Raw genomic sequence first — 26441 nt, 5'->3', positions numbered from 1 at the left:
AGTCTATCAGCCTCTTCCAAATTTTTTTCTTTTTTTAATGAAATGCAGAAACTCAATTATTAAACAAATAGTAGTACTTAAGAAGGAACCTAAGTAACTATGTACATACAAATTCCATGCATGTGAAACAGGTAACACAAGTGTGGAGCTTTAGCAGCAGCTAACGACGAGGTGATATTTCACAAAGCAAGTGATTTCCATGACGCCAATTTGGAGCAGTTTGTTTGGAAGCTGGGGGATTGTTTTACTATTATTTTTTTAACCCATGCTGCAAGCTAGCAGCATTTTAATGGCACTGTTAAAGGTAAAAATAACACACTCAATCCTTGTGTTTAGAGTACTTGCTAGTTCTAATCAGTATGAAAAAAACATTAGAGGAAAAAATACAACTGCTTGTAACACCCTTAAGTGCATGCCTTAAGATATCTACTTACTATACAGAACAGGTTCAAAACACATAATGGGGAAAGAAATAACAGTCAAGAACAGAAATAGGCAGAAGACAGCATGCTCTTTGGGGAAAAATAAAAATATCATAAGATGTATGTGCAAAAGAGTACTTTTGTCTTGAATGCAAATTTAGGCAGTGTTGTTAGATAAAACTGCACCATAGTTCATCTTTGATTTCTTTGGAAATTCCATCTTTTATGAGAATAGCACTTATTAATCCTGGTACTAACCAGTACCAGTAAACTTACGTGGAACGTAAACACACTGTAGTAATTCTTTAAGATTTTTTTGTAAATCTCCCCAGTTATCTTGCTCCAGGCAGAGAAATTCTGTTACCAGTCTGACCTCTTGCTTAAATGAAAGTCACGACAGTGGCAAAATCCTAACACAGGTTGAGTTAATGCAGTCCATACACTTTTTGATCAATCATACCATGACACTTCCTATTTTCATTACCACAGTACCGTACCATTACATTATTTATACATACTTCTATAAATATTTCAGTATGTGTGTATCAATGAATGGCTGCTATACTACTCTTACCAAGCTCTATGAAGAAACTGGACCATGGCGTTTACAAAATTTCTGAGGAATAAAATACATAAAAATCCACACCATAACTACCACAAGAAGCATTTTTTCCCCTTAAAAGGCTCTCTACCTCAAAGTGATCACAACCAGAACTTACTGTTCAAATTTCAATTTGTCAATAAGATTGCACAAAACTTTCTTTCTTAAGGGACAGCTAGATTTATCTCCCGGGGTTCTGGTAACCTGAGCAGAAAAGAATCCAGTTTAGCTATTCATTTGGGTTTCCTCTGTAGTCACTGGAGAAATGGAGACTGTGTGAAACACAATCCATTCTTCTTCGATATCCATCTAAACCCAATGAATCACTCCCAAAGTGCCTCTCTGCCAGCTATCAAGGGAACCAAAGCGATTAGCTTAGACAGGACATCTGCAGTCAAGAAAAATGTCATTCACCTAACCAACTGGGTTTTGTTCTGTTTAATAGCAGAGATACAATCTTCCACCAGTATGAGTGACTTATTCTTCTCTAGCTTTAGTTGTATCACCTTTTTCTATTAGCTTATTAGTTTTTTTGGTGCAGCTTTTTTTCATTAGAAGTAGTACACTAATTTTGCTCTGGTTACTATTTTAAACATAGATTTAAGTTCTGTCTCACTGGTCAGAACTGGTTTCTAGGTGACTCTGAACATTAATCTGGATTTGGTTTAACAGACCCTCAAAAAAAGAAGAGAATATTCTCTTTAAATATTTATCCTTGGCATAACCAAGGAAGTGAAACTTCCTATATTCCTTACAATGCTGATCATCAAAAATGTCTCTCGTTTGCTAACAGTTTACTTCCAGGGGTTCATTAGTGAATTTCTGAAGCTCTGAGGCAAAGGAATTTTAACATACTTGCAAAAAATAGAGCACATAGGACTGAAGGAACTACATGAGGTTACTGAGTGCATAATAAATTGTGAGCGTACTGTGTGACTAGTAACACTCCGAGCTCAGCCCCTGCTGCAGCCCTTGCTCTTTACTCGAAGGATTCATTCAGGAGTTCCTCACTTTCTAGATGTACTCTTCCAGTTCTGTGGTATTCTTTCAGACCAAAGTCCCAGCAAAAGTCACGTGTGTTTGACATGAGCAAGTATGGCAAGGATTGTGATGTGTATTTTATATGCTACGAAAATAAAGTGGTCAGTCTAGAGAAGGTGGACACTGACAATCAGTTGTAGAATCAAAATTATTAGTTCCAGTTCACTAGGATATACTTTAAAATGAAAAAATTCCCAAAATAATACAGAAATAAAATACAAATACTACATTTATCTTACCAAAACATGCAGGAGTATATCACCAAAGCTCAAAATGCAACAAGAGCACACATACAATGCCAGTTGTTAAGGATTACCCATCATATGTAAGCAACAAATGCTATCCTTTTTAAGTTTAGTTTTTCTGGGTTTGAGTAAATGCTGCTGCTTCTTTCTTGACCACAAGCACTTGTGAAAACAGGAGACTTTCAAAAACCATGACACAAGACAGCCAGGCCCGCCATTTGCTTCACTGATGGCAAGAACATTCATTTCTCATTATAACAGAGCATTTCTGATTTACTCCATGTTCTTAAAAGTAATCTTTTGGAATCAACTTGTTAGTCTTTTGAAACAGTTTTCAAAATATGAATGGGTTTTAACCAGTCTGATTTTGCAAGGCCTAAAGTTTGAAGACAGTTGAAACACTGGCTGAGAAAGTAGTTTAAGCCAAAATGAAGATAGGGAGTTCAGCCTCTGAAGTTTAACTAGTTTTCAAAAGTCAGTATTGGCCACTGATCATAAGAACATGTGCAATTTTGAAAATCTACAAAGTATTTGACTCATGTTACCTCCAGGAAATTTAGGTTAGGACTAGAGTTCAGGGACAAACTTTACTCCTGCTTTTTTCTTTTTTTGAAAAGGATTTCAGATGCAGGATGCTTGATGGACTTACGCACTTTAGAAAGTTACCTGAAAATTTCAATTTTTCCCACGTACTTCATAACAGCTCAATAGAAAAAAATCAATTGGCTTAAATATTCCATTAACAATCAGTTATTAACAGAAGTATTAATGGTTTTTTTACACCTCAGTTTAAAATAATGGCAATGTTGGCTATAACACAATGAAAACTCCTTACTCTATTTACAAGCAGAGGATGACTGTTACATGAGTTTCATGTTATCACATGTGGGCATCACATATCTGCAAATTATGCTAAGTGGCTGAACTATTCCTTACTCAGTCCTAGGACTGGACACCTCTCTCCACATACCAAGATAATGTAACTGTACAGCCTGCTGATCTACAAGGACTGGAGATGAAGGTGCACAGAGAAGAGGTGGGGTACTGAGGCAGGGGGAGCCCAGTGAAAAGCCTGATTCCCCGTACTGAAAACTACTTGTTGACAGAGACCCAGGAAAAAAGTTTTAACAGTGTTTTAGCCTGAGAGTTAGTCATCCCATTTTTTAATAGGCTGTATTCAGTCTGGCTTGACCACTCATCCTCTCGAGCTCATTCTTTTCCCATCTGCAGAAATCGATATGATTGATTAAATACAATACTATGAACAAAGTGGCAGCAAAACTTCTCTTGTGTGCCAGCAATCTGGGACAGTAATAGCAAGCATTGTAAAAACGTGGATAGAGAAATAAATAAATAATAAACCAGCTCTATCTCCATAAAATGGAAGTCAAAGTTACATAGTTTTTCTGTTACAACTCACAGAACACCATGCAAGATGCATCTCCAACAAACAATAGTTTCAGGCAAGTTAATTTCTCACACACGTTCCAAGAATGCCTACTGTTCACTCACTGCAGTGGAATCTTTTTACTTTCAAAATCTTCTAACAGGAGGTATTCCTGCCCTTCTTCCGAGAGAAAGGGTGACCCTTGGCTGGTTCATAAACATAGGACAGATGAGGAAGACAGTGTTTAGTATTTCAATATACCTCTCGAATGAGCCAGAACAATAAGGGTTTTAGAAACAGTCTTTGGCTGCATGTTCTTATTTAGGATCCAAATACAAACCTTAAAATCTCACTAAATGCTACAGTCAAACAATGTTCTTTCTCAAGTCCACAGTGATCAGAGCATAAAACTATTCCAGACAAAATACAGCATGATTATTACAGCTGCAACTGCTGCGTCCAAGATATTCTCACAACAGTACATGGTACATTGCATGACACTGTATTGCAACATTTCAAAATTATTTTAGTTCTGAAACACCACAATTCTTAAAAATTTCAAAGAGGCAGCTAGGATACTTCCTCTATGTTTCATAGTTACCCGACTCACCCAGAAAGAACCCCAAATTCTTGAAATAATATTCAGCAGTTCCCAGATTATCTATAAAGTAAGGTGCAAAATTAGAACAGAAAATGTTCCGCCTGCATATTGGCAGGGAAAACCTCACAGAAATAAACCACTGAAGTAACAACACCTGCCTATTTAATCACATGTATTAAACCTTGCACTTTACAGTAATGTAAAATGTTGTATGAAATACACAGATAAATTGTTCCAAGTCTGGAAAATAATGCAGCCATTCAATTTTTTCTTCACCTGTACAGATGCGGATCGGGGTAGCGCATAGAGTGCCCTCCAACTGATTGTCTTAGTAACATGCTACACAGATACACAAAGCTTTAATTCTACAGGAAAAGGTCTATATCCTCTATACTCCGGCCCAAATCCAGCAGAATACCTATTGTACCAGACATGAAACATAAGCAGTCCTTTTAGGTGGAACTAAAACTCCAGCATAACTATTCTGAAATTTCATTATTATAGCCTTCTTAATAAAAGGACCTAGCTATTAGTGTATTATATTTAACTAAATTCACTAAAGCCCATATAATTTCCAAGTAATCACAAAGCCAGTGTTTCTCTGTCTTCAAATATTTCTGTGAAAACATCATTTATTTAAACAACCTCTACACTCCCAAAGACTTCGTTCAGTTCTTTCTCAGTTCCCTTGGTATTTTATCTAAATTGGACCTTTTGCCTTCTCCAAAACCAAAATATCTTCTCTGCTGTGTCAGCAGTGTCTTGTTCAAGAAATTTTGCAGGCTTTATACCTTGCTGCATTTTGCTCCCCCTTTTATGGTTTCCTCAGACTTTACTCCCTCTACTTAACCCATGTGTCACACAACTGTGGAAGTCAGGTCAGAAAGTCAATTACACATCCCAGCCTTGATCATTCCTAAAAACACACTTCTTGTGGTAGTGTTGGAAATCCACTCTATGCCTATCCCTCACAGAAGTAAATGGGCACTCAGGCACATTTCTGACGAGCCAGGGTGCTGAAATGAAAAGTCAAGACTTCTCTACTAAGCTGTTCCTGGAAGCAATATCAAACTTTTCGACAGCTTTTGGCAGCAATGGTGACATACTTCTCGAGCACCAACAGCTTCTAATCACTATACACTGAAACCTTTAACACTGAGAAAACAGACACTGGGTTTCCCCTTCTCTTGCAGCAGGCTTTAGGGCACACCATGCCGCCTGTAACCTGCACTTTCCATACTCTGGGGGAACTGTAGGCTCATTCCTCCATTTTATAAGAAAGATTGTAATGGGTGGATGCTTTCCTACCATCTAATCACCAGTAAATGGAGCAGGAAACTCCTCAGGCACAACAGAGCAAGATAAAAATGCCAAGGGAGCGGAGAGCACATGGCACAGGTAAAACTGGCAGAGCATCAAGGTGTTGATGAAGAAGGCACCACCACTAAAAGGTATGGCCCTAAGGGAGTATGTCAAATACTCATGAAAACACTTTCAAAGGAAGCTCTCCTCAGCCTTCCATGTACTTGTCTGCAATCACAAAAAGAATATGACCTTCTGGTTTTTTTTTCTGGAAATAACCCAGCAGATTTTACTTTAAATTGCTGCAGAAAAGCAGCTTGCGAGGGATATTTATAAGGTTCTCCCACAGAATACTCCAGGTTGGAAGGGACCTCTGGAGATTCTCTGGCCCAGCTCTTCCAATACCTCTAAGCAAAGCCAACTTCAAAGCTAGGTGAGGCTCCTTAGGAGTTTTTCCAGTTAAGTTCGTTTGTGGTCAGGGTGTTGTTTTTTTTTTTTTTAATCTCAGTGGATGGAGACTCCACTAAGTCCCTGGTCAGCCTGCTCCAGGGACAGCCACCATTATCCATTTGGAAAAAACAGTGGTATTTCCCAGGTAGCTACCATAAATATCATTTCCTCCTACACAGGAGGTGCTGTACATCTATTTAGGTTCGAAGGAGCAGTTGGAGAAATAAACATACATTAAATTTAGTAAAGGATCTCAATTCTTTCCTTAAAATTTCCTATTACACACTTCTCTGGAGAACTGACTGTGTGGGTACTCTTTACTCAGTAAGAAATAAGGCTTATTTGTGCTTGTTTTTAAATATCTGTTATTTGGAAAAAGTTAAAATTCAGCATGCAGAAATTGCGTGGTTTAAGTCTCCTGCATTCTTAGTTATCATAAAATAATTATCTTTTATTCTTGCTTGAGAGTCTGAACCATATTAGGAATAGTCAACAAATACCATTTGAGGATTGCTATATTCACTGATGTGGTAAACTAGCAGGTGACAATAAATATCAGCATGTTTTACTGAATCCCTTCCATTAAAGTTTTAATTGGCAAAACTGGGGCACCAAATACCAGAAGAAAGGCAGGCTAAATTTCTCCAGCTTTTTCTAGTCCTAGACTGCACTAAACACACCAGATTGTGGCAGAAGAAAGGTAAGTTCTCTGCTCTGTGCCATGCATCACTGCAAGCTACAATGAAATGCTTGGATCACTGCATTTATCTGATACTTCATATCGGCAATTGCTTCCACATTTTTGAAGAATACTATGTAGGTCTAGTACTGATCAAACAACTTACTATTGCTCCACAAAGTTCGAGCAAAGAAGCAAAAGTTACAGGCAGCTTCCCTGCACAGATCACATGCATTCAAATGTTCAATGACTTGGCAATAAAAAACAGTGCTCATAGCACAGGCATTCTTGCTCTATAATACAAGTAAGTGTTCTTTAGAAAAGAATGTCACTTACCTCATAGGTTCAGGTTTTTTACTTTGACAGTTTATTAGCAGTAGGTAGTCTTGAGGATCCTCTTGACCAGAGGAAGACTCCAGTGGGGGGATGTTAATAAGCTGATAAGGAGGAGGTAGGGAAGATTCTGCTTGCATGGTAGGCGCTGAAGTGTTGATGGGCAGGGGTAACTCAGCAGATGGTTGTAAAGAACTGACTGGTGGCTTCACAGCATCTGTAAACATAGAAGCGAAGCATTCTTTTTACAATGAAGAAATAGTCTTATAACAGTACCAAAAAAATTTATTAACAGAGGATGAGAAAAGTCAGGGGTTTTAATTGAAAACTGTAAAATCAGTGGGCATTAAGAACATCTGGATATTAACATTTGTTTCAGAGCATTTATATTTATATATAAATCTTTATAATCTCTTTATATTTTTTCAAACTGTAATCAATTTCTTAAGAATGTTTTGGAAACAGAGGTTATGCCTTATTTAACAATTTATTTAACCTGTTTTCTGGTCACAGAAAGAACAAAGATGCTGACGGCTGCAGTAAGACAGCTAAGAACACAAATCTGCTGTTTTAATCAAGAGCAGACAAAGGCCCATAGGTTATTACTTGAATATAGTAACCTGAGTCAGCACTTGCATGTATTCACCCCTTTTTGACCAAGGTCATTTCAACTTTTGAGATTAGTCACCAGTCAAGAACTGGCCTCTGTCAATATCTGAAAAGCAACAGGAAAAACACTGCTTTTGCAGTGGAAGATCCCTTACGACTACAGAAATAATGTAGAGGTACAATAGGTACCATGTTCCACTAATAAGCCCCCTCATTACACACCCCAACTTTTTATTTTAGTGCAGTAAATGAAGTAGCTGTGGTTTGTTGTTGTTGTTTGGGGTTTTTTTTGGGGGGGGAGAGAGGAGGTGTTCTATTCATGCATATTCCAGAGTCACTTTTTTTCTCCTTTTAAATATGTATATCCTGACTATTAAATTATCTGGGACACTGGAAAATATTGACATTGTCAAAAATTCAACAATCATTTAACTTTTTCATTGTTTTAATGATACATTGACTAAGAACAACATAATTAAGCAAATTGTTCCTCAATTATCAAGGCTCCCTTGTACTTGCAACTCATTGTACATTCCAGTTTGCACATCCCAAGAATGGACGCTGATTATTAGCATTGTTTAAACAAACATATTATTACCCAATGCAGACTGCTCCTGTTCGGTTTACAGGCCAGCTATGCACTACTGAACTTCATCCAGCTTTTGCTTCCCAGCACTATCCTGGGAAGAACCAGATGAGCAAACCAGAATATAGCCCTCCTGCTTGCAGTTCTATGTATACCAGGTACAAGCGATTTAGATGTGGAAATAGGAACAGAAGTACTTGCTTTGAACTCCCATGGCACTTACACAGGCTCAGAAATTAAATCCCACCACACCCATGTGGGTGGAAGCAGTCTAGGTGTATGAAAATTCTTCACCTCAACCTACCTGAAAAGGTAGGATAACCTAAAAAAAGCTTTTGTAAAAGGTTGTGCCTGACCTATCCATCAAACTAGCTAGCAGAACAAAGGCAAAATCAGACCGCACCCAGTGATCACGCACACACAAAAATAAAATTATTTCTTTACTACATACTAAAATATTAAAATGTGAACAACTTTCTATTATTTAGGAATTTCAAGAGCTTGAGGGAGCCCATTTGAGGCACCTACTGATATTTCTTCATTCCCCTAATGTTGGGGTTCACTAGCAGGAACAGAGGGGTGCCTGAATGGACCTACCAGGCATCTGTTTCTTGCTCCTGGAAAAGAGGTAGTGGGAGAAAGGACAAGTAGCTCTCTGTACTGTCCCCTCCAGAGCTAAGGAATACAAGTAAATTTATGCACGAGTAAGGGCGGAGAAGAAAGGTTTCCTGCCAGACACACTATCATTCCCTTGCCACATTTACAGACAAGGTCCTTGAGGGCTTCCCTGTCCCACAATCCCCACCCCTGTTCCTTGTCCCTGACTACACACGACCTGCACGTCATCAGATCTTCTTTGTGCCAAGTTCACACAAGGGGAAAAAATAAATCAAGCAGGTCGTCCCTGCAGCTTCCAGGGCGTGTCAGTTAGACCACAGGTAGTCAGGAAAGCTCAACAGGTATATATGCATGCCTACGTGAGGCTGGTGCATTTAAGCAAACCATGCACTAGCATTCCCAGGAAGAGTAACAAGACTCGAGGGCAACTTTCCAGGGAAAAATAAAATCAAGACTTTTAAAAGAGGACCAATGTATCCACCAACTTTGGAGAAACAACGAGTTACTTTCTTGGAGGAGTAAGAAAAAAGTGTGTGTGTGTGACAGAAAGAAAAAGAAGCTAAAGGCTGGGTATAACTTGCAATTGGTGCAAGGAGGCAAGCCAGTGAAGACTATTAGGCTAAATATACCGGCTCAGACCCACAGCCTCCAAAGCCCACAATGCCCTCTCCAACAGCGGCCTGCTGCAGACAGAGCACAAGCAGCAAGGCTGGCCGCCATGTTTACCCCAGTTTCTGGGGCTCGGCAGCTCTGGGGCACCCCAGCACAGAGGTGGCACCCACAGCCCAAGCTGACCAGCCGCTGACAAACTCCCCTCTGAATTCGCCCTACCCCTTCCGAGCACATTTATATTTTTGACCTCTACTACCATCCTGTGGCAGTGAGATCCACACCTTGCTGTACGTGGCACGAAAAAAACACTTCCTTTTATTTTAAACCTGCCGCCTGACAGTCTCACTTAATATCCTTCAGCTCCCATCTTCAGAGAGGCAGTGAACAATTGCCTCCTATTGATAATCTCCATTCCCAAATTTACACAACTTTGTCGCAGCTTTATCAAGTCAGTGCTGCTTAATTTTTCTTGGTACAGAAGCCATTCCATTGCAGATCTGGTTTCCCCTCATCCTTCCTAGCTCTACTAATTCCTTCCTGAGAAGGGAAACTAACTATTGCATAAAATGTGCTAAAAAAGTCTGGGACACACTGATTTACAAAAACATAACACTAATTGATTCTGTTCCTATCCTATCCATTTGCCTTTCGATTGTTGCTGAGTATTAAAGGTGACACTGTCCAACTGTCCATAAGGTTCATGATCTTTTCTCCAAGCAACGATCTGGAGCCCATTAATGTTAATAGATCATTAGGGATACTCTCCTCATGGTGAGCTGCCTCATTTACTTTGACACAGATACCACTTGACAAAAATCCCTGAGTTCTCCTACACATCTGTTGTGGGGGTTTTTGTGTGGTTTGGTTCAGATTTTTTTTTTGCAGTGGATAGAGCACTAAACTATTAAAATACCAACATTCTGATCTCAAATTCAACCTCATACAGGCATTCTGTATGTGTTAAACAGTGTAGGCTAATGCCTGATTTAAAGAGCAACTGAACTTAGTCTAAGGCACTTCACTTCTGGGCTACTTCTTATTTGCTTTATGTATTCAAGCTATTTCAAATATGGCTACAAAGAAAACAGTACTGTTAATGATTTTTATCACTGAGCAAATGATTGCTGTTTGCCTATCTGTACCCTCTAAACTACTCTCTTTAGCCATGTACTTCAGATGCTGATATGAAGGAAAGAGCTTCTCCCAGCAGCCTATTATGATTTCAAAGAGTACAATCATCAACTTGCTCCACTTTGGACTAGCAGATTTTTAGGGAAGGGGTCATCTGCACACCAAAGAGCATTGTAAGTCATTTGGTTTGTTCCCAGAGCTCAGACACTCGGACTGCTTTGAAATAACTGGGAGCTGGAAAAACATCCAAAATATTTAACATGCAAATGAGCGTAACAAGAATCCTATTTTGTTTTTATAATTCCCGCATTCAGTACAGCTAGAACAAGCAGCTTTCTTAAAACAGGGCAAGAGCTTTATCTTCTCTCAGTTGGTTTGTTCAGAGCAGCTACTGGCATCATCCTTGCTAGAATTTATATTTTTTTCCTCATAACCATTTTTGTATTTGCCTCACTAATAAAACACTCATAAAATTAATGAGGTAGAAAGAACATTTCCTGACAAGAATTACAAAAGGCTCCTCTCTCTTCCTTCTTAACTATAAAAAGCTTCTTCATTCCACATGTTTCTATACCTAGACTGTTCATAAAGTACAGAAGATCTGTGTGGGAGTTTGCAGTTAGGCTTGGTTTTGTTTTTTTCTAATGAGAGCAAAAATTAAATTGTTTTCTATGTTATGATATGCAGTCTCTTAATATTCTAATTATGTAAATACTCGAAATGTTCTCATAGTGAACAAAACAGAAGCCTCATTACAGCAAGCATTTCATTAAATGTCAAAATTGCAATCAAAGTAAGAAAATGCATTCTTTGCAGATTGTAGGTAGAAAGGCTAAAACAGGAATGGAATTTTCCCATTTTAAGCGTGAATCAGCAACAGATATGCAACTGCATGATTCTACTATTCTTCTGAAATGTTTTCATTCAATCCATTTACTATGATGCAGATGTTATCATAGTAAAACTAAAACAACCAAAGGTCAACAAAATATTAGAATAACAACCTTTAACAAGAATTTACAGATACAACAGTGGGAGCCATAATGAAAAGAATAACTTCAGTTCAATCCTTAAGATGACCTTTTCTTTGTCTTTTAAATTAAGTCTGTTACGCCTTTATCTGTGCTGCTTAAAGTAATGAGATACATCCTGCAATACTCTGCTGGAGTTTCCTCTAGTGCCAGCTTCTACGTGATCTCAAGTGAAAGATCCTGGAACCAAAGGGCCACGTGTGCATGTGCACACACAGAGCGCAAGCATGTGTACGCTGACAGGCACAAACAAGCACTTGCTCTGTTCGCATACTTCACTCAACAGAAGTGAGCCAGATACAGCCCAGAAGATGCATGCACACGCCAGTCTGGGTTTGGTTTTCAGTGTAAGTGATCAGCTTATAATCCATATGAAATCTATGCAGTGAGCCTCAATTGTGAACCTTTCTGCTACACCCACAGAAAATCTTTTTAAATACTTTAATAAAAAGTTCTTGTGCATTTCCTAAGTTTGTTTTCTTAATTTAATATAATCTCAAAACACCTCTCTTTTTCTGAAGATAAACATGATACCCTATTTAAAGAACACTAAGGAAGAATTCAGCAGTTGCTCATTGTGTATTACGTTCAGGACAACCCTGCCTCTTGCATCCGAACCAGAAACATGACTGACTGGTCCAAGTTCCTATCACACACTGAAGTTTCTGGCTTTCAGGGCTCACATCTAAAATTTAGTACTTGCTATTTGCAGCTCATATGTAATTTTAAGCTGCTTTTTTGTTACCCATTTAAAATTTGAAAATATCAAAAGCATTTCCACTCCAAATTTCTTCCCCCCCTCCACCTGTGATTTTCTTTTGAAGACAACTCATTCAAGGTGGGGAAAAAAGAAACATCTGTAGCCTGTTCTCTCCATCTTCAGATGGTACACAGGCTGGGTGATGTAGCAAAAATAATCAAGGAGTCCTGTTACAGACTAACTTCTGCAGGTGCTTGTGAGGAGAAATGGTGCAGCTTACCACATTAAACCATTTGGGTTTTTTTCTTCACTGAAAAGGCCCAGAGCTCTCCTCAGCAGAGCAGGCTGCTCTAGCAACGTGGCAAGCTCACCCAGCTGGGGCTGCAGCACACCGCATCTCGGGAACCGGAGAGGAGCAGGAGGTTTTCAGCACTCCATGTGCACCTCACAGTACCTCACGGCTTCAGAACTAGCGTTCTGCACAACAGTTCTCCAACCTACCCTCTTGCAATCCTTTTCTCCTAGCAACTCGTCACGTGATGTTAATGTCACAAAAGGTGTCCAGCAGGAACCAGGGAAAATTAAGTTGATTACTTAGGCATATCAGTTTATTTTTCCTCAAGCAAAAGTAGAATCATCTTCCATACCAATTTTTGTCACGTGCAGCTGGCAGCTTAAAATAACAACCCCAAACACTCAAGATTAAGGTTCTGACTGCACTCCCAATAGTAAATTACGTCTTCTTCATAAACGTATTTTTTCCCTTGCTTACTTGTAAGGGAAGACCTGCTGTCACAGATTTTGAGATCTATTAATCATCACCAGCTCACTTAACCACCCATCTTTTAACCACACCATCTGAAGTCAAAGACATCTTACATCTTCTCTGCCCTCTTCTCTTTCTCTTTTGGATAACGGGCAATGACTATCTCAGCTTTGCCTCCCTTTACCTAGCTCTTTTGCCACCAGCTACTGCCTCTACTAAACCTGCTGTGCCAAGTCTCAGGCCTTCCTCTGGTCCTGATTCCTCCATTATTCCTCTACAATTTTGCCAGATGAAATCTCGCAATTCTGACAGCCTCCTTCACAGTCTATCCTCACCTTCCTTTCAGCAATTCCACCCTCAAAAAAAAAAAAAAAAAAAAAAAAAAATCATGTTTGTACATCTCAATGGCCACTATCCCACACCTTTATTTCCTCAAAGCAAGCAACCAAAAAAGCCTCTCCAAAAAAAGACACCCTTGTGCCGCTATTCCCTCTAAACCTACTGCCTCACTACTAAGACAACAGACCCACAATCCTTATCCATAGCATCTCTCTCCTAATGCTTAACTTGGTCCTTTCATGTTATTCTTTACTACACTCCAGGTCACCCGTCAGTCATCCTCCTGGCATGTCATCTTTGCGCTGACTTTCTTTCTAGTTAATCTCAACCAAGAGATAAAAAAAATCTCAACTCGTCATTAAGTATACTATCTCTATGGTGCAACTTTGTTGCAAAGACTTTTTTTAAGGTTTTTACTCTGTCATTGCACTTCTCTCTATGCTCCTCCAGAGCCTCCCTTCCTTCAACTAAAACCTCGTGCTGTTTTTCCTCAATTTTCTGCCCTTTCATGATGAAAATCTCTAATGTTTATCACATGTTACTGAGATGGCGATTTTGATTTGCCAAGTGTGCCAGCCTCTATCATCCAGCTGTCAAACCTGTCAAAGCAGAACACTTTTTATTTCTTAGAGGCAGACCCTTCATGCAGGAAGGGCACCCTAAACACCTCTAATGTCCACTACTTATTTACCAAAAACCGTCTGAAAATTTCTTCTCAAAAACCCCAGAGTTCAACAACAGTCGAACGGCTGAAGCACTAGGACCGCTTATCTGTGACAATGGTCAAAACCACCTTATTTGCTTTCACTTCTTCCCACGCCTCTGCTCCTACGTTGAAGTCTCTTCTTGCAGATAGTAAGTTCTTAGCAGCAGAGCCTGTTTTCTCTTCCACACTGGTGTTACAGGCAGCACAGGAGTATCCCGATGTGGTACGGAGATCTCTAACACAGAGTAGCAGCTGTGATGCCTGACCACGCAGCATTAGAGAGACTACGAGGAGTCAGAGTTAGAAGGTGGGGTTAACCCTCATCCTGCCAATCACTGATATTGCACCCACACTACGATCAACCTGCACTGCATGTATTATCAGAACACAATTTAAAAAAAATGGTTATCTGAGACCAATTTTACTGTTCAAAATACAGAAGGCACAAGAAGCATATACCAGATAGCAAGCTGCCTGAGCAGAAATACTGCAAACTTTGAAAGCGCTGTGTGTGAAGCAAGCTCTAGCTCTTTCAAACTACGGTCCTTATGATGACAGAATCTTTCTTTACCACATGTAATTATTTGCATAAATGTAATTGTGGTTTTCAACGTCTTGTTCTTCCCTTTTCTATTTTTCCTTCTGCTTTACTTTGTTACTTCTTCTGGTTTACTTTGTTATTGCTATCTTTGTTCAAATGAATACATGCAAGTACTATGTTTGCATATAGTAAGATTATTTCCTCCTTCCCCTGCTCTGCCAAGAACGCAGTTCACTAAACTAGAGCAACATGGAGCTAGATCACGTATAAAACATTCAGCACAGAAGTCCGCTGAATTCTAGGGAAGGGCTTCACGGCCTGTGCTTAAATATCCTTAGAAGTTTTTTCTTCATCGTTACATCGTTCACTGAAAGAGAAACAAATTACTTCTCTCTTCAGGTAACTCCTGATCCATGTCCTACTTATCACAGCTTTTTATACTTTGAAATACAGCTCTTCTCTCTGTGTTTTCTTCCTGAGAAAAACAAACCCTTCAACTTTTCTCCTCATCGATCAACTTAAAAAAAATCCATTTCCTCTATTTCTACCGTTTTGTAAACATTTATTCTCATCCTTCTGGAAGCTCAGGCCACAGTATTTCAGCTGAGGTCTCCACAGCACGAGGCAGAGGAGAACAGTCATCTCCCACTTCCATTCAGTCTCTCCATCCCAGAACGTCTCTTACTTGAGTTCAAAGTACACAAAACACTGGCAACACATTTTTGCTCATAGTTACATTTTAACCTCTAAATGACTTAATATATTATGACTTTACAGAGAAAATATGAATGCTAAAAGTGCAGTATGAAACTCGGTTGTAAACCTAAAACCCACACTCATGTGTAGCTCCCCCCACCTTTGCACGTGCATTTTAAAATGAGAGATGCTACAAACATTTTACTACTGCCATTTGAAAACAAGAAGCATTAGCTGAAGAAAACATAAAAAGTACACAGAAATTTCTTTAAAGCAGTAGATTTAGCTTGTTTGTTTTTATTTTAAAATTTCCTTCATGTTTCCACCTTGTTGCAAGTTTTAAAATCACTGTAAACCCTTCCTTGAAAGAAAGTCCCTATAAAAAGCCACATAATGTAACTGTCATGTAATCATCACAGATCACACTATGCTACGATGTAATCAGAAGCTGGAGGCTCACTGGCTTGTAAATATGACTAAAGAAGTAATCTTTATCATACTTTTGGTCTCTCCACAGTTATGATCAACTCTTTCTCCCCCATTCCTCCCAACACCAAAACACCGTATTCGTTTTCTAATAACACTAACCATCTCATAATTTTTTTTTCTTTCTAAATCCAAAGAGGCAATTGGACTGGGCTTCCAAATGAACAGCCGCAGCAGCAACAGGCCAGCAGTGCCCCTAGTCCTTCATCAAGCAAAGAATGCCAATGACAGTTGTCTCGTAACAAGACTAGCAAGCAAGAGCCTGGCAAGAGGTGCTTTGTCCAGCTTCAAAAAAAACTATCTTCTGCTTCCATACGCTAAAGGGAAGGTTTCTCATGCCCCATAAAATCTTTTTGTTTAGTGCCATACTAAAATAATAGTGCCTTTTTACTGGCTGCAGTAAACTTCACCTATTCTTTAACTTCTCAAAATAAACTGTAGGTTAACACAGATTTTATAAAGTACGTTTGTAACTTGCTCTTCCACTAGTAGGAAGATTTATCTTGTAAAAATAACAACTTGGCCATAAACAGACACTCAGCAACTGATTTGCCCATTTTCATTCTTTAATTCTTCCTCAATGCAGCACTGCAAGACGTTACTAAATCCATAAAACAGACAGTACTGTCAACTTTCAGTTACGTAAAGCAAAGGTGTCGGGATAATTCAGGTAAAGCTAAAACACCAAAGATGAAACATGCAATGAGAGTATAATGAGGATAAGTTACTAATAGAATTGACTGAAGCAAAAACCAGTTTTGGTCCAAACAGCGAGTGTGGGCATAGTCAGTTCTCTCTGCATCCATAGCATGTTTCATCTTCAGTTCATGAGAAGATGTAATTAACATCAACAGAAAATTAAGGATTAGCAATACACCAGCTCTCAAGCAAGGAAAGGCCTCATGGCTTTGAGAGGACCCCCCATCTCCATTCCATGCAATGGACGCTTGCTCTTTTGTGCTCTCACACAGACAAGGGCTGCCAGGTAAACACATCTCCTCCTTACTTCCCAGATGCCTAGTTTGTCCCCAGAACCAATGATTTCTGAGCGCCTCCTGCCCACAGCTGCACTGGTGCACTAGTGTATTATCCACTGAAAAGCAACCACCTGCCTACCTCTCTCCCGTGCGTAACAGATGCCTGGCAGACTGAATACTCAATCACATGACAATCACTCTTAGAAACATGCTGTGGGTGGTCTCCATTATGTTCAGGATGTCATAAAAACATGCTGGAACTGTCAAAACAAGTACCCTTCACTGAATTTGCTATTAGAGTGGTAATTCATAGATGAAGTTTTCATGACACAGTTTTAGTTCAAAACTGCAATACAAAGAAAAAAAAGGGCCCCTCTTCAGAAAGCCGCAATATTTATCAGCAATTTTTTTAAGATTTGCCTGGAGCAGAAGAGATGCAAGCCCTTTTTCCCCCCCCATGTACCTCCATCCACAATCCTACAAAAAACAGGGATTTAATTCTAGACCCTTCAGTCAGGCATGCCTTATATATAACTCTCTTACCGCTCCTATTTAATCTTTTCTTGGGACTGTGCACAGAGCAAGTCATGGAACCCGCTAATCTCCACAAGGAATGCAGGAATAACAAGTAAATAAATAAGGATAGATTGAGGACAAGCAATGGCCACAAGGTATTTGTAGAAATTGAACACACCATCCTTTTTCCTACAAGCTGCTTTCACACAGTGTCTGTTTTAGTAGGATTAGAGCTGGATAGTGAAGAATTACAAGTTATTTTTTGTTTGTTTCGGCTGGTGGGGGGGTGGACCTTTTTTTCCCCCCGAACTGCAAAGCAGATGGAGAAATGGTAATATTAGAAACCTGACATTTTGCACTCATTCCTGCTTGCATAACCATACGTATTTATACCAAATGGGATTCCTCTGATGATTATGATGATCTTCAGATTTGCAGGATTTTACTTAAAGATTTTTCCTATACTCTCAAGATCTAACATCATGCAAAACAGAAGTGCATCATCGAAGTTCTATGGCACACTTAATTTGTAACAAATTCTTAATACCTCCCTCTGTTCTGCTCACTTTTTTTCCAGAGTAACAAGGAAGTTTAGTAGCCAATGCATACAAGTTTTAAAACATATATCAGCTAAAGATAGTCACCTGATCTTTGAAACATTTTTTGCATGTAGGCATTGCACTTTCTCAGAAAAACCAACAGAACTTACCCTCATCTGTAGGGTTGAACCCACAGATATCACAGATACATCGAACCCACTTATTCATCTCCTCCTCGCTGTCTGCTACCAAATAGAAAACTCTGTCTATAGTGTTGATATCAAAAATGTAACTATTTTCAAACTCTTTTTTGTTGAACGTTAATCCAGCATCCACTTGTTGACACAAATTTAAGTCAATAATACGGATAGGCTTCTTGGCATGGTCATTTTTGTAGTACTCCAATACATCTGGATCCCCTGTTAAACGGCCGCTGCGAAGCACAAACCATCTCCTCTTCCATGCCTGAAAATTGGAGAGAGAATAAAGGGAGAAAAATCAGAAGGAAGAAATCATACTTTAAGACTGTTACCTTTTGCGTATGTTTTCAGCCTTGGTTTCAACCAAGTAATAATAAGTAGTTCAATTACGATTCTAAGAGATTACACACGTTACCTACACTTAACACAATCTATTTACGTATTGTTACAGCAGTAGACTAAAGGATTAGTGAATTTGTATTTTAAAGTTTATTTCCTCTGTATTTGAGCTTTATTTTTAAGAAGGGGACATATAATTAAATCACTGTTTACAAAAGGAGAAAGGATGAACCCAGTGAAGAAAAAAGCAGGGAGGGGACCGGGAGATGGAAAAAAGTACATGCAAAACACTTCTGAAGGTAGCTGACGTACGCATGCAGAAGACAAAATAAAATGTGTCTTTAAGTGCTCCATAGTGTCTTGTTTCCAATTGCTGCTGCTTTGGGCTGATGCCTTTTAACTCTGAATTTTTCACCAATACTCAATGATCGTGACCTGCATTTAAAGAACAGACAATGCTTGCATTGTACACTCACCTCGATGCTACGGGAACTCTGCACTCAGAACTTCATAATATTGTTACAGTAGTACTTCTTACACAACAAGAGCCATATTATTATTTTGGAAACCGTTAGAGAGATGAGGATGGAGAAAATGACCAAGCATTATAGTTTTACCACCTAAAACCAGCCTCTGTCCGAGATACATCCACAGGAGAAATACGCCTCACAATCTGATGCCATGCTTGTTATACCAGCCTTCCTGCCACAGCAGAAAAAGAACCTGGTCCAGGAAAAAAGCACAACTGAAATACCTCATCTTCCAACCAATCCTCAGCTACCTTTCATTCCCATGGGCCTCCATCACCTGGCATAATTCTCGCCAAAGATGCTAACTCAAACCAGGAAACCAAGGTTTGCATACATCTGTCCTGGTGTTACCAACAGCACCTTTATTGCCTCACGTAAGTGCACTTTGCTTCCTCAGCTATACCAACAACACAGCATTCTATGCTGTAAGATATGCACAAAGGCCAGGATAATGGGCACAGCAGAAGAAACTAACTGTACTGCCATTGTCCACTAGAAGAGCTGCACTGCATTCACAGTTACAAATCTGAAAGTAGAGCCTAGACACAGTGGTGAGCCATCACCGTCTTCTCCATTTGTTTTTATGCTTTTCAGTGAAGCCGATGACCCAGAGAAATCAATGCAGTAGCCAAGCCACCACGTGTTACACCACGACTCACACCATGTCCCAGGGCACCCTATTTAAACCTTCTTTAGGATATTCAAACAAGGTCATCAGCAAGTCCTTTGGAAGGACAAAAAACAACAGAAGAAATAAAAAAATAAAACAGGTGAGCGAGTTCTCCTTCTGGCCAGCCCTGGCTGCATGCTAATCAAGGAAAGGATGAGCCCAGAAGAGGTCAAGGCGTGTGATGTCCTTTACGCTCTTGGACGCAGATTTGAAAATAAGAATTTCTTACTATGTATTAGGAAAAGACTCAGACCCATCTTCTTGATGCACAAGAGTGTTTCCATTTTATTTTTATGTAGCTGTTACCTTCAAACAAACTAGTGGTGGGAGGACATAAAGGGCAAGGAGCAAGAACTGCACTGCTACCTTCCAGCTTCGAACCAGTGCAGTCAGCTTTGCACTAGAGACTCACAAACCCCTCACTGTCATGCGGGCATGTCTTTTTTGGGCATCAAGCTCAGGAAACTATTGTGAAAAGATAATACAGAAAACAGGAGAAAGGGAAAAATGCCAGACAGCTTAATTAAGGGCTTGTGATCCATTCTCCAACTACGAAGTCTCCAAAAGTTACTTGATTTTAAGATTAACTATTATACTTCACAAAACAAGTATCTTTATTGCAGTTGTGAACACAGCATCTGCCTCTAAATGCTGAACTGCATGAATTAAGGTCTCAAGCAACTGCTTCACGGTAGTGGTAAGTTTGACTGGGTGAACAGTAAAACACAGAAGTAGAAGATGTAACAGATGAAATCCCTTCAACTTAGATTTCAAATGTAAGCACCTTCTAGCAGCACAGCTGACAAGCACTGTTCAACTGCGACCAAAAACCACTTGGAAAGTTTGTTTTGTTTCCTGTTTCCAAATCAAGTGACAGCTTAGATGCTGGGATAACAGGAAACTTCAATATTGGAGGCTCTCTCTCCAGACAAGGTCAATCACAGATAACTGATAGGAACCACACTGTAAAACTCTGTTGCTTCAGAAACTAGCTTTACCTTTAACCTCAGCCTTCAGATGAGATTTTCAAAGCTTAAGTCAGGAGGAAAGAGATCAGAGATAGGAGAAGGACAAGAGCAACTGAGCAGCACAATCATTTTGTTTTACGATTCATGTAACACACACACACAAAAAAAATCAACTCTGTATCAACTAAGCATGCCTCTTCCAGAAGTTTATTTCTAGTACTGTGTTAAGGAGTGAAAGATTCTTAGCAAACCTAACAATTTCTGTTCAGCATCAAGGAGTAAAGAGGACTCTTAAAAATTCAGAAAAATCAACCAGCTAAACGGAATTTGCTTTCAGCCCTTCGGGCTACAAAATAGCAACCAGAAAGTACTTAAAACATTGAATTTTGCCTACCAGCACCTGCTGCTATTTTTGAAGGGTTTTCACATAGTGCATATGTGACTGTTTATTTCAGTCATATAGTGAGTCACACTCACTGAAACTGGCACATATTATATTCATAAACAAAAGCAATTCCATAAACTACACACTAATAAGGCAGATACAAAGGTTCTCTGGATAACAGTACAAAGCACAATTTAGCAGCAGAATAAAGCTTAAAGCTAGACAAGCGAACTGACATCAGCACCCTTGCTAATCATAGTACAAAAGCGCCTCTATATTTTGTCAAAGTGCAAAATGAGCCCACATAAATCACTCTTTGTTATTTGAAAATATCTAGGATTCTTAACGCTTGATCTATTTTTAACATTTCAGTATTTGTCGTTGTAACGAAAGCTGTATACTGCCTCACTGAAGTACAGAATACCGTGCTATGTGTGTAAGGAAGAGTTTCTTCAGTATTGGCTTTCCAAAAAGAAAACTCTAGAAGAGATGGTGCACATGTGCAAATATGTATTTACACATATTTAGTCTTTTTTGTTGTTGTTGTTCACCTCTTTGGGCATTCTTGTCTGAAAATTTTGCATTTTCTTTTACGGAGCGTGTCACAGACTATTTCTCATAATCACCAAAAAAGATGCAACTGGTTTAAGTTGCAGAAAAATTACAGGTACTAATTATCTGTCACATTACTGCTGTTATCAGCCATACATTATCAAACACTGATTTTCTGTGCTACAAGTCAAATGCATTAAGTTTGAGAAGCCAAAAAAACAGCTAGTATGGGATTTAAGCATTTCGCCACAATATCAATACAATTTAATTCTGGAAAGATATTTGAGCAAAAAGACAACAGGGGTTTTTTTTAATGAAAGATTTTTTCATATATATAAAAATGTGATCTATTAATATAAATAGGGTTTTAAAAATATACTTCATAAATATACTAACACCTAGTTACAAATCATTGTATGCAGATCAAATAACTAATTCAGAAGTAAAATAGTTCCTTTTAGAAGTATAGTACGGAAAACGTCACGGGACTCAAGTTCACCAAAAGCCTGTATAGGCTTTCTAAATTACTACAAAACAAGATTTAACGAGGTTTGCTGCTTTTGTTTCAGGCTGAAAGGCCTTGTTTTCTCCTTTGAGCTGCAAAGCATATCAGCTGGCCTAACACAGGACATCACCATTCTTGCCAAACATTGTCCTGTTTGTATCATGAGACCATCGTATCATGAGACCATCATAACTATAGAAACAAGCTTGTTTGCTTGTTTTTGAGGTAGTCTAAAATGTGACAAGCTGCTCACCCACAGAGCATCAAATGATCAAAGGAATACTGGAATTCTGTATTTTTCACACAGCATCTTGACTAGGTTACAAAGCAAAACCAAAAAAATTCCTACAATTAGTTTTTCCACTCACATATATGCAAACTGCTGATTTAAAAGTGAGAGAATCAGCTAAGAAGTTGGCAGAAAGCATCATTTAGCAGTGTTGGGGTTTGGATTTTTTGTTTTTTGAAAGACAGTAGCTAAAGCTATATGCAGTACACAGGATTTACAACAATCTCCTTACAAGACGTGTATCTGTTGAAGAAGTTGCAGCTGTACCTCCCTTAATTTTTAAATTTATGGACCTTTTTTTTCCCCCCCATCATATATATTTGAGATGTACCTCATTCAGCTGCTGTAGTTCAAAGATGTAAGAAACAGGGGGTGTATGTGTAAATGGAAAGGGAAGGAAGGAGGAAGGGGCAGGAAAGAGTAGAAAATTTACATTTGCATTTTCAAAAGGATTTAACCTTCTATTTGGATTCCCTCAAGCTGTTGCTCAAGAGGCCAAAAGAATTACATGAAATGTTTAAATGAAACCTTAGAAATGCTAAATCAAAACAAACTTTTTGTAGTCTATTTTTTACAGCATTTGCTCTCATCTCACATGGCCAGGTAATGCTGCGTACTGATATACTGGTCAATTGTCCTTCTTTGGTTTGCTAAGTATTATCACCCATAATTTTCATGCCATTTAAAGCTGATTTTCCTCTTCTACGACATATACCACCCTTTTTCTCTTGGGTAGCATCCAGTCAAAAACACCTCCAAAACTGTTGAGCACTGGCTAAGCCAAAGAGTGTATCACTTGCAACCCGCTGCAGTAATATCGCTAATAAATCTTTCCCCCATGTATGACCAGTAGACCCAGGAATAAAACTACAAATCTCAGACTTTCCTTCTCCTCTCTCAAGTGTGCAGACATTGGTGCTTAAGTTTTCATCTTCGTACTCCACAGTGAGTACTTTAAAAGGGCAGTACGTGGCATCCTCCTTTCCCAGAGAAGTCAACTAAGACTTGGAAGAAAGAAGCGACTTACCCAGGGGCACAGGGAAGGATTTAAAAGAACACAGACAAAACATTTCATTGCTCCAGAAGAACTTATGAAGTAAGTAGACGACATGCACAGCATGAACCAGAGAAAAGTATGGGGAGGGGGAGACAGTCAAAGGTCACTTCACAATGCTCTCCTGGAAATTTGTTTGAGTCCTGAAACTACTGTAGGGGTCTTTTCACTGGTCTGCTGGGATCAAGATCTAATTTTCTGTATGCTTCTTGCTCCAATCTATTTCATCTGTCCCTCTCATTTTTTTTTCCAGTGCAAAGGTTATTAAACAATTGTGAAATCGCTACATGTCTCCGACACACAAGAAGAAGGATGACAAACAGAAATTGAGTATTTCTTCTCTTTTTTGCCTCCACATTTCTAGTGTCCAGGTGTTCTGTTCATCACAGGAGACGAACACACATCTGGCACAGCTTTACCAACTTGTGTGTTAGGTGGTGCGCTCTGCATCCTTAGAAGCTCAAATGAAATAAAAATAAGTGTTCCTTCACACTATGCTTCTTTTTAAATCTTGTTTGTGGTAGGCATAGACCAGTGACAACTGTCACTGATGAGCTTCATCCCACAAGCCATGTATTTGGGAAGACTGCCAGGAAGTAGCCAAAAGAGGCCACATTATGTAACAGTAATTCAAGTACAGAACTTTACTTTTTCCACTTGCTACTCTTCCAGCTACCAGAACTAATTCCAACATAGTGAAATTTCAAAATTTCGGCTGATGTCTTCCCTGAGAAACTAACACTTGTATATTTCTGCATGGAAATAAGTTCAGCTGTGTTTTTCAGAAAGCATTTTCTGCAAATCTTTGAAAACTTTTTTTTTAAAGGTCATAGCATGAGCACCAGAACTGAAGAATATATAATTACTAGTTACTTCTGAAAACCATGGTCATAACACCTACTGACAATTGCATCCTCTTCCCTAAAAATTATGCCTTTTCCTTTCTAAAAATTATTTTTCTTTTTTTTTTAAACGTAAGACAGAACAACTAAACCGAGCACAAAAAAAAGCATGTTTAGTGTCTTAATTCTAACAGCAGAAAGTGCATTTCCTAGATTTGACAATAGTCCAAACATTCTACTTTTAGTAGCATTAAATACTAAGAAGTGTAAACAGATTGCTGCAAAATAAACCAATGTGATACCAGGAAAATACTGAATATATTACGACTTTCTTTAAATACTTAAGACTTGTTTTCCAGGAAGCACTATCTTTTCTCACTGAGCAAAATAAGGAAAAAACAGTCTCAGTGGAAGTTTCCACTCTCCTGGCCATCATCCTGATCATCTGTTCCAAATACACACAAGGCCAAAATTTCCTGTTTTCAAACTATTGTCACCATTTTCTAGTCTTGTGCTGCCGATTCTAACTTTAGCTTGTTAAATAAACAAAAGAAAACAGTGAAAATACAGCAGAACAATACTTCCACACAGATTTACTGTGAGCACTGTTTCACAACTGACGTTTCAGCATGTGAATTTGTCTCCCAGCATTACACAGCTACCTAAAGCATCAAAAAAGGCACAAAATACAATTCAGACAATGTAGCACTAACTACTGCTGCATTTTGTGAATCTAAAACTAACTGATTATTTTCATAGTCCTTTCCATTTTGCATGGGGCTTCTTGCCTTTTTTTTCCCCTCCCCCTCCCCTTTTTCCCCCCCCAAGCCTCACATCTACTCCCAGTGTAATTTAATTGTGCAGCCAGGTCTGTATCATCTAATTCACATTAAATTGATCCTTATTATGACTGGTAGCATCAGTGACTTCAATAAGTACTTACTTTTCTGCAGTATGTCAGAAATTCTCTAATGGCAAGCACAAATTTCTCTCTGCCGTACTCCTGCACACCACAGAATTATCATCACCTCTTCACCAAAGGAGAACCGATCCAGAGAGTTATACAGAGCAATAAAGCAGGAGATCTGCAGCAGAGCTAGGACCTGAGCCCTTATTTCACTGTCTCCAAGCTAGGGCCAGTGACCAGATCATCCCTCTATCTTCCTACATCATCTTATCCACTTCTTCTAGCCATAAATGTTCTATTGTTTCTGATCACTTGCAAACTTACCTTTTCACTTTTAGTTGTTCTACTTCACACCACCGACCCTGCGTGGCTAAGACATAACCCCCTAAAAGTCTTGCCAGCAAGATGTTCCCCATCACAGATACTAGCTTTGCCATCTCCTCTCACTGCTTTATCAGCAACAAAAACATGACACTTGTCATGGCATGATGCTTGTCACAGCATAAGGAGAAGTGTATGTTGCAGGTCCCTTACTCTCACATCTACAGGGTCTTTGGTTTGCTGCCCTGTTTCTCAGAACATTTGCAAAATTTAGTCTTCTCCGCTCTGATCATGAGCACGTTTTGATCATCTCTCTCTAGTCTTTCCTATATCCATCCTATTTAAAACAATACTGCGAGGACAATCTCCCTTCCCTCATTCTAATCACATCATCTTATATTTTAGAGTTCGACATTTACTGACTTGCTTTATTGCAGTTTTGAGTCTCTATTCCTATTCTTCGTCTTTTTCTTCTTAGGAAAGTCAATGCACTTACTCGACTCCCTCCCTCTTGCAAGTGACCTCCTACTGCTTTGCTCTACCACAGACACCAGATTTGGTTCATTTTTCCTTCTCTCCCACATCTCTCATCTTTCTTCAACTTCTGGAGGCTCCTTGAATCAATAAGCAAGGGCATGACATCTCCTTCCTTCAGATTCCTCCTAAAGATCAGCCTCTTTGATAGTACTTTCCATCACCCAACCAAATTACAATTTGGCTTTGCATCAGATGGATTTATTTTAAAAGTGTTATCGTGTATTCATCAGACAAAGGTTTGTTTATTGTGGTTTGTTTTTTTTTTAAAGTTGCTTCAGTCTTTTCGTCAGCTCTTAATTAGAAGTCACTTCCCCCCACAAGTCTTAAGCTAAGAGAGCAAAACATTCAAGGTTGGTTCTGCCCTTTTTTTAAAGTGTCTGTACAATACTTACCACAAGGTTTACTACAGTGCTGACAAGACCCCCTTA

General features: G+C 39.0%; 1 protein-coding gene across 10 annotated transcripts in view; it reads right to left on the bottom strand.

Moving 5' to 3' along the window:
* The window catches only part of GAB1 (GRB2 associated binding protein 1), a 101013-nt gene that overhangs the window by 24768 nt on the left and 49804 nt on the right, over positions 1–26441 (bottom strand). For 7 of the 10 annotated variants that reach the window (XR_012764013.1, XM_075421038.1, XM_075421045.1 and 4 more), the window contains exons 2-4: positions 18085–18379; positions 7065–7278; positions 3822–3902 (exon numbers count right to left, since the gene is read on the bottom strand). Coding sequence is in view for 9 of the 10 variants with exons in the window: in XM_075421038.1 (XP_075277153.1) it covers positions 3822–3902; positions 7065–7278; positions 18085–18379 (590 nt within the window). In the remaining variant the exon portion in view is untranslated. The remainder of the gene's footprint in view (positions 1–3821; positions 3903–7064; positions 7279–18084; positions 18380–26441) is intronic. The other 3 variants (XM_075421041.1, XM_075421046.1, XM_075421040.1) reach the window with 1 other exon arrangement.

This window comes from Opisthocomus hoazin, chromosome 5 (assembly GCF_030867145.1).
Source record: "Opisthocomus hoazin isolate bOpiHoa1 chromosome 5, bOpiHoa1.hap1, whole genome shotgun sequence".
NCBI classification, from domain to species: Eukaryota; Metazoa; Chordata; class Aves; order Opisthocomiformes; family Opisthocomidae; genus Opisthocomus; species Opisthocomus hoazin.
Note: the sequence above shows the minus strand (reverse complement) of the source record. Positions and strands in the feature narration are given on the sequence as shown.